This window comes from Ambystoma mexicanum, chromosome 13, assembly GCF_040938575.1.
Source record: "Ambystoma mexicanum isolate Mex_15411 chromosome 13, UKY_AmexF1_1, whole genome shotgun sequence".
Classification (NCBI taxonomy): Eukaryota; Metazoa; Chordata; class Amphibia; order Caudata; family Ambystomatidae; genus Ambystoma; species Ambystoma mexicanum.
In genome coordinates this window covers 202,206,727-202,221,879 of record NC_090938.1, presented here as the reverse complement: position 1 = coordinate 202,221,879, position 15,153 = coordinate 202,206,727, and the positions used below count along the sequence as shown (strand labels likewise).

Sequence of the window (15,153 nt, the reverse complement as noted above, 5' to 3'; positions counted from 1 at the left end):
ACTTGTATGAAGAAAAAACGACCATATGTTACTGTCGACAAGAAACAGTGCTGGTCACTTTAAATGGAATACTCCATTTAACTGGGACGAGGAGGATGGCGCAGGGAGAGACTCGCAACAAGCGGAGAGAGAGAGAGATGAACATCATCCAGGGAAGCCCCACAGCGACATAGTACCTGAGAGGGGGGAGATTTTGAGGCCAAGAAAGCCTGCGAGTTACAAAACTGCTGACATACCAAAAGCAGAGAGCTGGGTGCACAAAATCCTAGGAGGCAGAGAGTGAGAAACAGATGGTGGTGGTGTGACCACAGAAAGCTTGTGGTGGACTGGCGGTCCTAAGAACTACGCAGAGACCACTATGCGGTTAAAACCACATAACGTCCCTATACGTGAAGAGCCAGTGATCCATCCAGAAGAAGAGTGCGGAGTATGGGACCTCAAAGGAATCAGAGAAACCCTGCAGGAAAAGAAGAGAACAAACCCAGAGCGAGGAGAGGCTCCCGTAATGTTATCCCTGAGAATACCAGGTAATGGGGAAAAGAGGAGACCCGGGAGGCAAGGAGAGGATCGTTATGGGACTACTCAGTCTCGTCACAGTCAATCTAATGAAAGTATAACATGCAAAGCAAGAGAATTGAATGATAATTGTTATGGGACTACTCATATTTGTCCCAGACAAGTTAATGAAAGTATAACATGAAAAGAAAGAGAAATGGATGATGGGAAAGAGAGAGGCCCGGAAACCATAACAATTAAGAGAGAAAGTAAAACTAGAAGAAAAACACCTGGGAAGGAAGGAGGAGTGATATATGTATGAGCAAAGAAAGAGACTATAAAGAGAAAGAATGCTCTCCACGCCTGATACTCAGAGACTTAATGGCCTTTGTTAAGGAGACGGCACATTTTAACATTCATCAATAGGGCTTTGTCCCGAGGATAGAGACAGCAATAAATCTGCTAACATTAAGCCTGGTAAAAAAAGGGTAATCCAGTCAGGCCAGGAAATATATATGGCTTTTATTGATTTCAAGCTTGAGTTTGATTCTGTACCTAGAGATAGATTATTTCAAAAAATTAAAGAGAGGGCATTCCCAGGTAACATCTTAGTGATAATTTATCAGATGTATTCGCAAACATCCATTCAAGTCAGATTGAAGCAGCAGGGGCTCTTATTGGAAACCAATTTTTACACAAAGAGGTCCAAAGCAGGGGTGTATTCTTGCCCCTGCCCTTTTTAACTTGTTCATTGCTGATATTGGAGAACATTGGATCAAGGTAAATTTCTACCCATCGAAACTATGTCTCCTATATATTGTGGCTCCTTTATGCGGACGATCTTGTCCTTTTAGACCAGACGCCGGTAGGTCTACAGAGGCAACTATTGACCTTGGAGCAGTATGCAAATAAGAATCAACTAAACATCAATGTGGACAAGTAAAATGTGGTGATTTTAACTCTGAAGACGGTTTATAAGTGAACTGCTGTAAATTGGTTTCTATGCAAACTACCATTAACTGTACTTAAAGAATAAAGATCTTTGGAAATGAACACGAATAGTAATAATCACGAAGCCCCATATAGAGTTGTTATCAGATGGAAAACTGAGATAGCAGCCGCACAGGTCCTTATTATTCATAAGAAGCATGAAACATTTTCTTGTCTCAGCATCATCACCTTTTATAAGCAAAAGGTGGTACCTACGTTGATCTATGGGGCAGAGATGAACATGGTAGATTGCACACCAGACTGGAATAGACTTGAAGGCTTGTTTTGGAAGAGGGTTTTATCCCTTCCAGCAACCCTGCTGATTCAAATCATACGATTTGAGCTAAGATTACTATCATTAAGAGTTATGAGTAAGTGGCAAGCTTTGGCATTGTTTAGGAATTGTATTTTAAACCAGCATACCGTAAACTCAATAATTCCTTTGATTGCACACTTGCTTCAAGATCAGATTGATTTGTCATTGCAATGTTGGAAGACAGATTGTTTGGAAACAATGTCTGCAGCGGATATTACATTAGGTTTATTGTTGGCAGATCCTGATCGTGCAAAAAATAAAGTGTGGTTTTATGTTTGGAGGGTAACGTGGGAGGAATTGTGAATGGAGGATAGCACAGAGGCAACACGCTGGTCTTGAAATTGATTAATCAAATTCCTTTATACCTAACAAAATTCCCATGCCTTAAATATGGTGCCTATTTTTTAAGATTTCATTTCACCTATGGCCGACTAGGAAGATCTTAGGTATACGTTTGAAATGGCCATTGGATCAGAGAATGTGCTGTTTTTGTCAGAAACAAAATGAAATAGAAACACTGAGGTACATTGTTGTATCTTGCCCAAAGCTTTTAGATTAGAGGAAACTGTTTTTACAACAATATTTTAGAGATTACAGATTTTTGACAGGATAATTTATGGATTATGAGTTTTTAGTGGGCAGCACATCTCAGTGATTTTAGCAACAGTTAAATGTACATTATCTATAAAGATTTTATTAACTGATGTGGAAATAAGGGAAAGGTTATTGCACTGTGTTTTAGATATGTGAACTATTAGACTTTGAGTGAGGGAAAATTGGAAAAATGTATTTATGTGCCTCCTCCTTTGTCTGTTGAAACTTTCTTTTTGACTTAAGAATTGTATATGTGAATTAATAAAGTAAATGATTGTATGTGTTGTAAGATTATTTAGCGTGTTAGAACACAGAGTACAGCACTACTGCACAGGATCAATGTGTAGCATGTTTTTTTTTTATTTTATTTTTTATGCAGTACCACTGAATGGGTTTGGTGCATTGCTATGATGCAATTGTTTCAAGCTATGTGTTGCCAGTGTAACATGGACATATAAGTGAGGGCAGGTTATTCAGTCAAAAACGATTTTTACATATAAAATGCAAATCATTTTTTTTTCACAGTTAAAAGCACACATTTGTACATTCAAAATGCGCACTATTTTTCACCTGAAATGCCTATGTCGCAAGAGACACATTTGAAAATTAATAAACTAACCTCATTAACAACTAACCTGATCATAACCCACTAATAATGTGTTCTCCAGTGCAACATGAATGGAAAATGATAGGCTCTGAAAGTCATTATTTAAATGCACATTCAGTTTTTTTTATTCTTTTTGCTCTGCTGTTCTGTCCACAGTATCTGCAGGAAGCAAAGACCTCGAATAAGCAGGAAATCAGTTTGGTTACAGTTGCAACTGCATAAGCCAAGCCATTGTGGGCAGAGGGTGGTTAGGGCATGATAGAATTTTATTGGTTAGGATCCTTTGGTAGGAGGTAACCAGAGTTTTCTTGTATAATCTCGAGAAAGAAGCTAGGGAGAGACATCTTGACACAGCTCGGAGAAGGACTGAGTTGATAGCTGGGGATGCCTGATTCCTAAAGCAGATTCAACTTGGTTGCAGAAACTGGGATTCCCAGTCAACAAGTCCCAGTTTGAGTGACAGCAAATGCTTGTCATTGCTGGGTGAACCCCTCCAGAAGGTGAACAGCCAAAGAAGTTACATGCTGAATAAGCCTGGTAATTATCTCGCTGAAGTGTGGGGGCTGAGTGTGTGTGGAAATATTCAGTCAGTGTAGGAAAGGAGATTCCTGTGCTTTACCCACGTGTTTAATGTTGAAAATTGAATTCTTGTTCCCCGCCACTCTCTTCTTAGTGTATCACAAATAATGCTGTTAATGTGCCATTTCATTTACTTCTGTAAAAGAGTGAGATCGTGTTTAAATGCAACTTTTATAATACACAAAAATATCTGAAAGCAGACAGGTGGTGTGTTTTATTTTCTCTTTCATTTGTGCATTTACCAATACAGTGCTGATGATGTGGGGAGATGTTTAGACAGTGCAATTGTCATTTTTAAGGTAGCTAAAAATAAGATTTGGCTGCAGCTGTGTGCACAATGTCATTCAGTATGAGCAATTATAACTAACTGTGTGTGTTGTAGTCTGCCGAAGGTCTATGAGTCGGCAGAAAGGGAGGCCCTGGACATAGCTCACCAGACGTAAATAATTTGGTGATAAATACCGCATGATAGCTTGCTGCCGTAGATAAGACAGCGAGAAATTGCCCATGGTGGCACACTAAAAATGAAAATGTGGTGTTGAAATGCAAGCCTGAGGTCTCTCTAGTGATTACACAAAAAATCTGAACAAAAATAAAGGGTTCTGGATATTGGGGCCACAAATAAAACAAAGGAATTATGCTCACCAAAAATACCACCAAACCACGCATACCAACCACGCATGTCTGTGTACTGAAATAATGCATATCCACTGTATTATTATTATACATAACCCAATCTGAGTGATTGTTGCTAAATAATTTTTCGGCGGTAAGAAAATACCGCCAGGCCCCAAATCTACACAAAATACCCAACAGTGTATTCAAAGGATGACATTTATTTTCAGCCATAACAATAAACATTTTATGAATTAAGCAGAAGAGAAGAGAATCTCAAGATAGAGAATTGTAGAGTTGGATATCAGTACCTTGGAAGAGATGAAAACAACAATTTATATAGAAGGAAAGAGGGGAACAACAGGCAAACGGAAACCATTAATAAAGAAGAAGATTTAAGTACCAAGTTCCAAGAGACCTAGTTTTTGAGAAAAACAAAAGTATAATAAAATCTAGAATGAGCTACACAAACTAATCCGAGAGGTCACTGTTAGGAATCACGGCGCTACAATGTCCGGTTCCAAAATACCTGCGGAAAGTAATGTGCCGACACGTCCGACGGCCAAAAAGAAATCCTTGGGACTTCGTTTGTTACACTCCCGAAGGCACCCTAGGCTGCAACAGCGAGCTTCGTTTCTCGCTCGTTACCGGTTACCGTGGCAATGAGGAGAACGCTTCCTGCGTAGACACGCAGCCGTCACCATGACACGTGACTTGGCACGTGACTTACACAGAATAAAGCCAGCCCCCAGACTACGGCACAATGCTTCTGATTGAAGTGTTTTGGAATCCGCCGCGTATCTTTGGAGCTCTCGTTTTCTGGACCCGTGTTTTGCCTCTTGCTTCTTGATTCCTTCTTGTCCCCGCATCTTGCCTTCCTGCTTACTTCTGTTCCTGTTTCTGGACTGCGCCCTTGTTGTTTTTGTCTTGCTTTCTGAACTTTTGCTTTGCCACGCTCATTGCCGAACCTGCTCTGCACATTGGACTGCTTCCTGCTTGCGATTTGGTTTTACACTGCCTGCACAATGCCGAACCTGCTTTACACCCTGGATTGCCTCTGCCACGTGATTTTGTCTACTTAGCCTGCATGTTGCTGAACCTGCCTTGCACAATGGACTGCCTCTGCTTTGCGATTTAGTTGTATCCTGCCTGCATGTGACAAAACCTGTCCATCCTACGAAGTTTGTTCTTCTGCCTTGCCCAGCACCATCCTGTCTGCAGAAGGACATATCTGCCTGGACTCTCTATAGGGAACTCCTCGAACTCCACCGCATTGGATCTCAAGGACTAGAGACTCTCCTTGTTTTAGGCGTCCTCGTGCCATTGGGGTAGTCTAGGACATTGGATTGTTGGGACTTCTAGGCGTCCTCGTGCCGTCGGGATAGAACCTTGGACCTGGATCATCAACTGGGACCTCCAATTAACTACAAAACACTGAATGGTAAGAACCATTTCTACTTTCATGTTCTAGTACCTGAATACTCCCTTTAGCTTAGATTCCTCATTAGATTCTTGCTTTGTTCTTGTGTTGATTGGTTTAGCAACTCCCGGGCTACTGAGGAAATCTTCACTCCCCTTCTGTAACATCAACGCTGTGTACCATCGTTCAGGTTGGTGTAGTTGGTATTCTGTTACTTTCAGTTTCACTAAGACCACAACTATACTGATTCTGATATTCTTTCTATTGCTCCTAGTTGGTGCAATCGGGTGTGTGTGTCTCCTCTTCCAACTATTTGATCCCTCTGTCTGTAAACCTTACACAGCAGACGGTTACAATTGTAGGAAGAATTCTTCAGCGACTCCGGAATCTTCTGCTGTTGAGCTCCTATCGCCCTTGTTACCTGGTGGTGAGTTCTAACAGTCACAAAATACTATTTAAAAATCACCATTTAAGAAGATCCAGAAAGAAGAAATTTATGAAAAAGCAAAGCCCAGCAGACGCGAGTCATTATCCTATCTTTAGATGTTAAAATTGTGGTAGGGTTAGTTTGGACAGATTCTTTTTGGACGTTCATAGAGGACTGATGAGCACGTTATTTAGTTTTCTAGGTAGGGAACAACCCATAGCAATAGGGAAAGCTTTCCCCAATTCTTTTTCTTCAATAAAAAAAACATCTTTGAAATGTCCTCTAAAAGTCTGCGTCCTTCTTCTGATCCACCAGACCAATCTTCTAGCTAAAGAGAATAGGGATGAATGAACGCAAATCCAGAGTTGATGATCATATAAAGACGTGGGAGGGAGAATGAAAAAAGGCAAGAATGGACAAAGTGAAAGAGCTCAAGAAGCAAATGTGGTTCATGGTACCATTTAAAGGTGGCCAAGCGTTGCAATAGCAATAATTAATCTTAGGTTGCGTTCAAACACCCCTATGCACTGATGAATACATGATTTATCAGCTCTGACTATGAAAGAAGTACATTATTTGTGACAGTTATCAATCACTGTTTACTAACAGGCTGCACCTGCAAGTTTCTAACAATATACCATTTTAAATAAAATGGTCTGTCGTCAGAATCAAAGGTTACATTAGGTCTCTTTATCTGATGTCACTGGGGATTAAACAATGTGCGCTCTAAAGCAGAACCCATTTTGGTAAAGTGACACCACTGAGCCTCTGCAAACATCTTTTCACAATGCAGAATTGTTCATTATTTGTTTTATTACCATTGTCCACAACTAGTTCTCTTGGCCCAAATCTAGTACTTCAAACAGAAATGTTTTAAAGAAATATTACAATTTAAGTTGTATTCATACATTTACCCATAAAACTACAAGCACGTAGGATCTATATGTGGGGGGCTGTTGCATGTATTTTGTTTGGAGGAAGTGAATGAGTAGGACATTCTTCTTTCCTTAAGACAATGAAGATATCATTCTTTAGGATGGATCCTCTGTAAAGCAAATTCATTGTTGACGGGGGATAGCTCAGGGGGAACGTGTTTGTCTTCCTTGGAAGCAAGACAAGGCAATACAGGTTTGAATCCCGATCCCACGCTTAGAAATCAATCTCTGGTATTAAGCTAGTTATAAAAGAACAATTATAAAATAATTATAGCACTTATTTGCAAAGACTTTCTAACAGGCAGGCAGAGTGTGGCGATTGCATAGATGAGTCAATGCAAAGAAAGAATAAACTGGATATGAAGGTGGATTAAAATGCGAGAGAAGAGAGGGGTTTGAGACCCCACACACTACAAGGACATGCTACAAGGAATACGCTTCAGTGGCAATATTATCACAAGGGATTTAAAGCAGATTTTGACTAATTTGTAAACAGCTCTATTTATTGTAGTGTTTTCTACTTTTTTACTGCCTATACCTTATGATTTGATCTTTTAGGCCTCATATTGCACTAGTTTGCTTATATTTTAAAGAAACGTATTGCCTATCATAACTTTGTATTATGTAGACTTTTTTGGGGTGGTTGAGATTTGGCCGATGAAGCACATTGAGAAGTGACGAAAAGTAAGTGTTCCTTTTATTGATGTAACTGGCAGCAACCTTTGTTCTGGATTGTAAAAACAATGAGTCCTATACTTTTATCTTCTGCAGCCATCTTAGAATCGGGCTCAGCCCATTTTCTTCCATTTAACACAATGTGGTCTGAGCAAGCAGACCTATTGAGAACACGCTACTGGGATAACGTTTATTAGACAAACTTTATGAATTTATCTAATTGTTAAACTACTTTTTATTGTAGTGTTGTCTGTTTTTCCTTTTGAATTGATCATTGAGGCTTTGCATTGCAAGCTTTTGCTTGAAACACATTTATTTACCACCATTCAATCATGTCATATTCACAGCAGGAGGGAAGGATTATGGTAGATAAAGCTCTTTGAAAACTTAAGAAAATTAGGGCTTCTGTTTTTACATTTGGCAGCTATCTTTGTTTTCGATTCTAAGAAGAAAAGAAAAAGTCCTTTAATTTTTGTACCCACGGCAGCCATCTTGGAAACAGGCTCTGACCGTGTTATTTATTTAACCTGACATTGTTGAGCGGGCAGATGTCTTGTCACAGCAACGGCGCACAGAAGGCAAGCCTTTTGTAGTCCACCTGCAAACAAGCCTGAAGTAGTGCAGGACATTATTTCCCTCTGTAGAATGCTAATCTGCCAAGGATTTGCTTCTCCTCTTCTGAATTGTGTATCTTATTGGAAGCATCAGAGTTGCTGATTTGAATATTAGCTTGCTTTCTTAAGTAAAACTGTTTATATCCCGTCCTTACCATGACAGTTTATGAAAAAATGTGATTTTTAATAGTACCTCATCCCTTCCCAAAAATTCTTTTAATTTTGCCTTAAATAATTCTAGGGCACTTGTAAAACATAGATCTGAGATTTGTGACTTAATTCTAAAATATGCCATTAATGTCTGTTTTATGACCGCTTTTAGAAGGAGAGGTTATCTTATCAATTACACAAAACTTGGTCCTAACAAGTTAAACAATTCCTAAAGTTAAGTGATTGACTGGCCAATGGATCTGGCTTGTGGTAATGTTTTCCTCATATATCTCTGTAATCCACGCCAACATGTGAAACTATGCTGGTCACACTCTTCATTTGTGAGGCAATAACTTTGTTTTTTACTAGTATGCCACACTTCAGGTTATGAGGCACCCTTGCCTGGGAATATAGCAGGGGTAGCTACTGATCTGATATTCAACTATGAACATTTGACAATCCTAAACCATTTTTAAAAAAACATTAATTATAGTAATGGTGCTCAGGTTAAGAATCTACTGCTTAATCTTAATGATTTGAACTCGTCCAGAATATTCTGGGGTTCTACGCATCAGGCTGGCCACATTTTGGATCTTGTTTTTTTTAGTTCAGAAATGTCTTTAACTTTCTTCCTGCCACTTCCGCTTACTTGGTCGTACCACTCTGTCTTGTTTTTCTCATAGAATCGGCCAACAAAATTAATAAGGCAATTGGAGGCTGGATACCTGTTGTAGGAATAATTCAAAATGACTATGTAAACAGGACGTATGTGATCTTCCGAACAAGAAACATAAGGCCAAACTGCTCGAGAGTTCAGGCACTGGGCTCCAATGTGGATGCCCCTCCTCTTCATCCCTTACTTCTGATATGTCCTGCCAGGAATTTACAAAACAGAGCTCATATGTCCGAAATCTGGGTCAATGTGACATTGCCCTTGCCTGTTCCACAGATGTCTTTTATACTGTCTATGGCACACTACTTCCAAAGGTAGCTCAGTTAGCCTCTGCTCTTTGTCCTCTGCTCTGTGACCTGTTATGGTCGGTCTGGTGCTTTCTGTTGAAGACATTGAGGTTGGAGCATCGACAGCTGAGAATGTCACTCTGCCTCACTCAGGGTCTGGCAGATTCTACCTAGACTGCTGTATGTGGCTGTGCCCATCAAGCCTCCGCCATCCATGGACACGTTCTCCTCCATGCACAAGGCCCAGCATGAGCTTCGGCCTCTCCAAGCTCCATGCTACACCATCAGTAGGCCATTATACAACTATGCTACTGTCAATATGACAAAATATGACAACTCTGCAGCTAAGACAAGAAGTGTGTGCAAGGTTACTACACTATGGCCCTCATTAGGAGTCTGCCAGTAACCCACCCGTAGAACCAGCGGGTTACCGGCAGTCTCGCATTATTGTTACTGGCATCCGATATCCCAGTGTCACCGGGATATTACAGGTTCCGCAACAGCGGTAAATTCCCATTGCAGGGAGTCCTACAGGACTCCCTGGGATGGGAACATCTGAATCACTGGCACCATTGTTAACGGTGCCAGTGATTCAGTCATTATTCTCCCAGTAGGGGCCTGATCTCCCAGCAGGTCAGGCCTCTCATTAGTTCACTGCCCCTACCAGCAGACTCAGAGTGTGTTGGTCCAGTAAGAATGCCGGATCCGGTATTACCGGCTGTATTACCGGCATTCTTAGTGGTTCAGCGCACTCATAATAAGGGCCAAAATCTCTGCCTTGACAGCACATTCCAGTTTCATCAATACATTTACCCGGGGCCAAACTCATCCTTCCGAGGTCGATAAACGAGCACCACGCTCCGTGGGTAATAATAAGCAGTGCTCAGATACCTGAGGGTTCGTAGCACTATATAAATGCCAAATTATTATTATTGAAATATTATTCAATGATATGGATTAAGAAAGCTGTGGATAGCTTTAAAGGGACAGTGCAATATAAACAACATATAAAGGACTCACCAGGAGGCAGCTATATAAATAAGGTTACCAGACTTCTATTAACTTGCACACCATGTTCCAATCCTGGGCTTTCATTTCTCCAACAACTTTTGGGACTTGTAGTTTTGGGTCAGTTGCAGTAAATAAAATGAACGTTAGCCAAACTAATGTAAAAACAAAGCCTTGGAATGCAATAAGGTGCCCTGGTGACATGGATCCATCAGGTTAGTTTAAATGGTAGTGGTAAGAGGACGCATACCAGAAATGAACCATTTGGTCTGTTAACTCTTCCCATCCTGGTTTCTTCACATAACTATGAAAGAGGCCGAACGCAGGTATAATCATCACCAATACACCTGAGGTTGCCTTAACTTGTGTACTCGCTGCTCCCCAGGATCAACATTTCTCTAGTTCTGATCCTTAGCTGACTGATGATCTCACAGGACAGTGGGCTGCATCTAAACATGGTTGAGATTAGATATGTTTGATTGGAACATGCAGCTTCTGGCTCGGCTGTATGCTCTGGGTCCTGTGGGCAATCACCTGCTTCAGATGAGAGTTATTATGGGTTTCAGGGCAGTGCTAATGTATAAGGGAGTATTGTGTCTTGGTGTACAACGCGTCCACCTACCGTAGTAGTACCAGTTTGTGGTGTGAAACTATCCTGTGCCTTGAAAGTAGCTGGACATATTGTATGATACTCACCTGGGCCCTGGTAGTATTTAATCTTACTTACTGGTCAGAGGTGTTGGTGTATGATATCATCTGTATTTTGAAAGGAGCAGATTTTCATGTATGATACCCATCTGTGCCCCATAGTGTACGTGCTTGGCGAGGACAATCACCTGTGTCCGGTATGCAGTGATAAAATATCGGCAAAAATGTCGCCAGTACAAAATAATTGCGTCAAAAATGCTGTGGTTTAATGGGTCCGAGTGGTTGCAGTAGTGTCCCCGCGCATCCTTTACATGGATTGCGGTGGCAAAACCACAGCCTTTTTGCCACGATATTCTGTGTCCACGGCCATTTTTGCCACGATTTTAACACATGGAACCCTGTGTCCTAGCAGTAGATGTCTTGGGATATGGCAACCACCATTGGCATTGTAGTTCCAGGTTTTGTTGTTGAATACTCACCTTTGCTTTTTAAAAATCAGGTCTTGTCACACAACACTGCATTGTGCTTTGGTAGCAAAGGCCTTGATGAATGGTTTCCCTCGTAGTAAGGACTTATTATAGCGCACTTGTCTGTGCCTTGATAGTACAGGTCATCATGTTCCACTCGTGTGTACCCTGCTAGTAGAGGCCTTGGTGTATGGCTAGGCATATATCGTAGAACTAGCTCATCTTGGCATATGACTATAAGTAAGGCAGGTTGTGGTGTGCAACACACCCCCATGTGGCCTAGAATAGCAGAGCTTGCAATGTAACGTTCACCAGTTCTTGTAAATTACCATGTCTTTTGACATGACTTAATGGTACCCAGTCAATTTATCTATAACATTACATAGTGGTACATTTCGGAGTGGATCATAATACCGAAAAAGACTGAAAACATGTATTAAATAAAGGGTAGTCGGGTAAAGGGGTTAAAATGGGCCGGGATGGGGTGGGGTGGCGTTATAAGAGTACAAAAATGGTGGGTTTGGGGGAGAACCCCCCCAAATTAAAAAATAATAATAATAAGTCATTTTTTCTGTATTTTGTCCACGATTAAATTAACCACTCTGTAATTGTGGTCGGTAAGATCACATATAACCGACTTAATGTGTGTCCTGTACAAAGTGGACCTTGGTTTAAAATATTCCTCTGCATACTGTTGATCTTTTTTGGTGTGAAGCACCCACCACAGCACTGAAATTATCGATTGTTCCAGAGAAGTAGCAGTACGATACTCATGGGCGGGTCACAGGAGAGGTTTTGGTGTGTGCCACACCCATGTACCCTGGTAATAGAAGATCACACCTGTGCCCTGGTCCTCAGAGGTCTTGGCGTACAATACTTAGTGATGCCAGATAGGAATGCATTGGTGAGCAATGTTTACCTGTGCCCTGGTAGTAGCAGGTCTTGTGCATTTTTCCAATGAAGAGCTCAAGTCCCACGATGGCGTAGATGATGATCATAAAAAGGACCAACACTGCGATGTGCAGTAATGGCAGCATGGACTGGAGGATTGAGTTCAGCACCACCTGCAGGCCTGCAAAACACAATCAGTGCATTAGGCATTTCAAGCATACCACATGTTCGAAACCCCGGTGCGACATGGGGGCATCGATTCTACCCATCCCCCCTTGCCCCCTGGTATGCCATGTGGAGGCATTCAAATCACAATCATCAAACTATGCATTGCAACCATTCTAAAATGTTCAGATCTTTTACCTCCCAAAAGCCTCATAGGTATCTTTGGTTCACTTCAACCCTATGCCATGCAGCCCTCATGCCTAGGCCCTTACACCGCCTAACAGATCTGCCTCTAGCGAAAGCAGCAGTAGTGGCTCATACAAGAGTGCCCAGGATAAGCCCCAACGGCACATCCCTAAAGACTTAGTACAGGCTTATGAAGTGGATAAGGATATTTTTGACTGGTTTGAAATGTTCGAGCTGGCTTTCCAGCTAGAGGAGGTGGATGAGGTACTGTGGGGTGCAGCCCTGATGAGTCGCTTACCGACACCAGGGACTGATGCAATTCTTCAGTTAACTCCTGAGGTAAGGCTCGTTTATGAGAGCATGAAGGCAGCCCTCCTCAGGAAGTTCTGTAAAACCCCAGAACAGTATCTCAAGAGCTACAGAGAGCTCGGAAAGAAGAGTTGTCAGACATTTGATGCATTCACACACTTGTTGTTGAAAAATCTGAGTGGGTGACTAGTAACAAAGTTGACACATTTAAGTTATGTACAATTTGATTGCATGTGAGCATGTGTTGAACAATTGTGAGGTTGAACTACACCAGCATCTTGTGGACAAGACTATCCCAGACCCTAGGGAGCTTGCAAAGAATTATGACAGCTTTGTGAGTACTCGAGTCTAGAAGAAGGCTCAGGCGAGCACACCCAAACCGGAAAAAATGTAAACAAGGATGGGAAGGACAAAGGTCCAGCCCAATCCTCTTCAAAGGCAAGTCCCCAAAAGAACGAAGGGAAATCCCAAAACTCTAGTTCAGCCGTGCACACAGAAAAGACGAGTACAGGCACCCGTAACACTGGGACACCAGCATTCTCACCATGCAAAAGTTGTTTTGTGTGTAAGGATCTGGGACATAGGAAAGAGGAAACTTGGGATCCCTTTCCTGGATATATTCACAAGGTTAGAATTTCCTTTTCTGTTTTTCAGTCCACTTTTGTTATAACCACCACATGACCTTGCAATAATTCTTAAAACACAGTCCAGTCTATTAAGTAAGCTCATGATGCTGACTTACTTTGTGTTGCAAATTGTAACATTAAGGGAACTGTTGAGTTTGAAAATGTTAACCCTTGGGTGTCAATTCACCACGAAATTAGGATAGTTAGCGCCAATGATGCTCATTCAATTAGCCTATATACTATTTTGAAGTTGGTTGTACAAGCTGTTTTTGTAAAATTGTTGCCAATGGAAAACATTATTCTAATGTAAATTTTGTACATATCTTTCCTTAGAACTGTTTGATTTTCCCCTGATGAAGAGTGTTGTACGACTCGAAACGCATTGGGCCTTCCACAATTTCAACATCAAGAATAAACATGAATTTCGGTTCTTCTGACCTACTTTGACTGAATGTTGATTTCTTCAATAATTGACTTCCCTGAGCTTTTTTTTACGCTAAAGGTTTCTTTATAAAGATATTACTAGAAATACTGTTTAAAATACAAATTAATTGTTGGTCTGGTCATCCAGATATTGGAAAGTGGGCAGGGGACGTGAGTTCCTTCATTGGGAACTTTTTTTGTTTCTTATTACTTTACGCAACCTAGGTGTCAAGGTTGCTTATCTCTCCTCTGCACCTCACATCTATTCTCTAATTTCTTTCAATTTCCTACTTAATACATTAATCCATTACATGATTACCTACACTAATAGAGTGTGCCATATCCGTCCAACTTTGTTTCTTACATAGGAAAGAGGATCCTGCTTGCAAGTGCTAAAAAAAGCAAGCCATTCTGAATGTTGGACTCGTGGAAGAGGCCATCATTAGTGTGGGCCTCTCAAAGGAGGTCTTCCCACTAGGCCAGGGAGTGGTAGAATGTGGATTGGTTGCACTGAGTGGGAACTGTACTGGGTCTCCCGAAGAGGCCCCATTTCCCAATAATACTCAATTCTATCTAGAACATATGGACGCAGTCCGAGGCACAGCGACTAGCGTCACTATTGTCACCCAGCAGTGGGTACAGTCAGGCCAGTATATTGCCAGGCCTGATTTATGCGTAAGTGGGTTTCATGGTAAGAGTAAGTGCCCCCTGGCGATGATAGAGTTCAGCTGGCGAGGTGAAACGACCCAGCGCTGTGTAGCGGTGAAAGACTCCATCCCTGTCCCATGTCTGTTTGGTAAAGCTCTCCTGATCCCGAAATAGTCACAGAAGCTACACGATCAAGGGCCAGAGAGAGTGCCAGACTGAACACTCTGAGGGCCTTAGGGCCCGGAGTGCTTCCAGAGAGCTTGTTGGAATGACTTGCATGGCCGGTAGCCCCTAGTCCAGTTCCACAGACTACTAAGTCACCTATTCCTGTGGGAGAGGTGCTAGTAGCCACGGAAGACCCTACTTTGGTAGCAGGGGACCCTGTGACTTCAGAGTTGCCCGGTG

General features: G+C 41.6%; 1 protein-coding gene across 1 annotated transcript in view; it reads right to left on the bottom strand.

The window, feature by feature from the left end:
• The window catches only part of CACNA1S (calcium voltage-gated channel subunit alpha1 S), a 596,588-nt gene that overhangs the window by 368,811 nt on the left and 212,624 nt on the right, over positions 1-15,153 (bottom strand). The window contains exon 5 of the mRNA XM_069633644.1: positions 12,420-12,572. Within this exon, the coding sequence (XP_069489745.1) occupies positions 12,420-12,572 (153 nt within the window). The remainder of the gene's footprint in view (positions 1-12,419; positions 12,573-15,153) is intronic.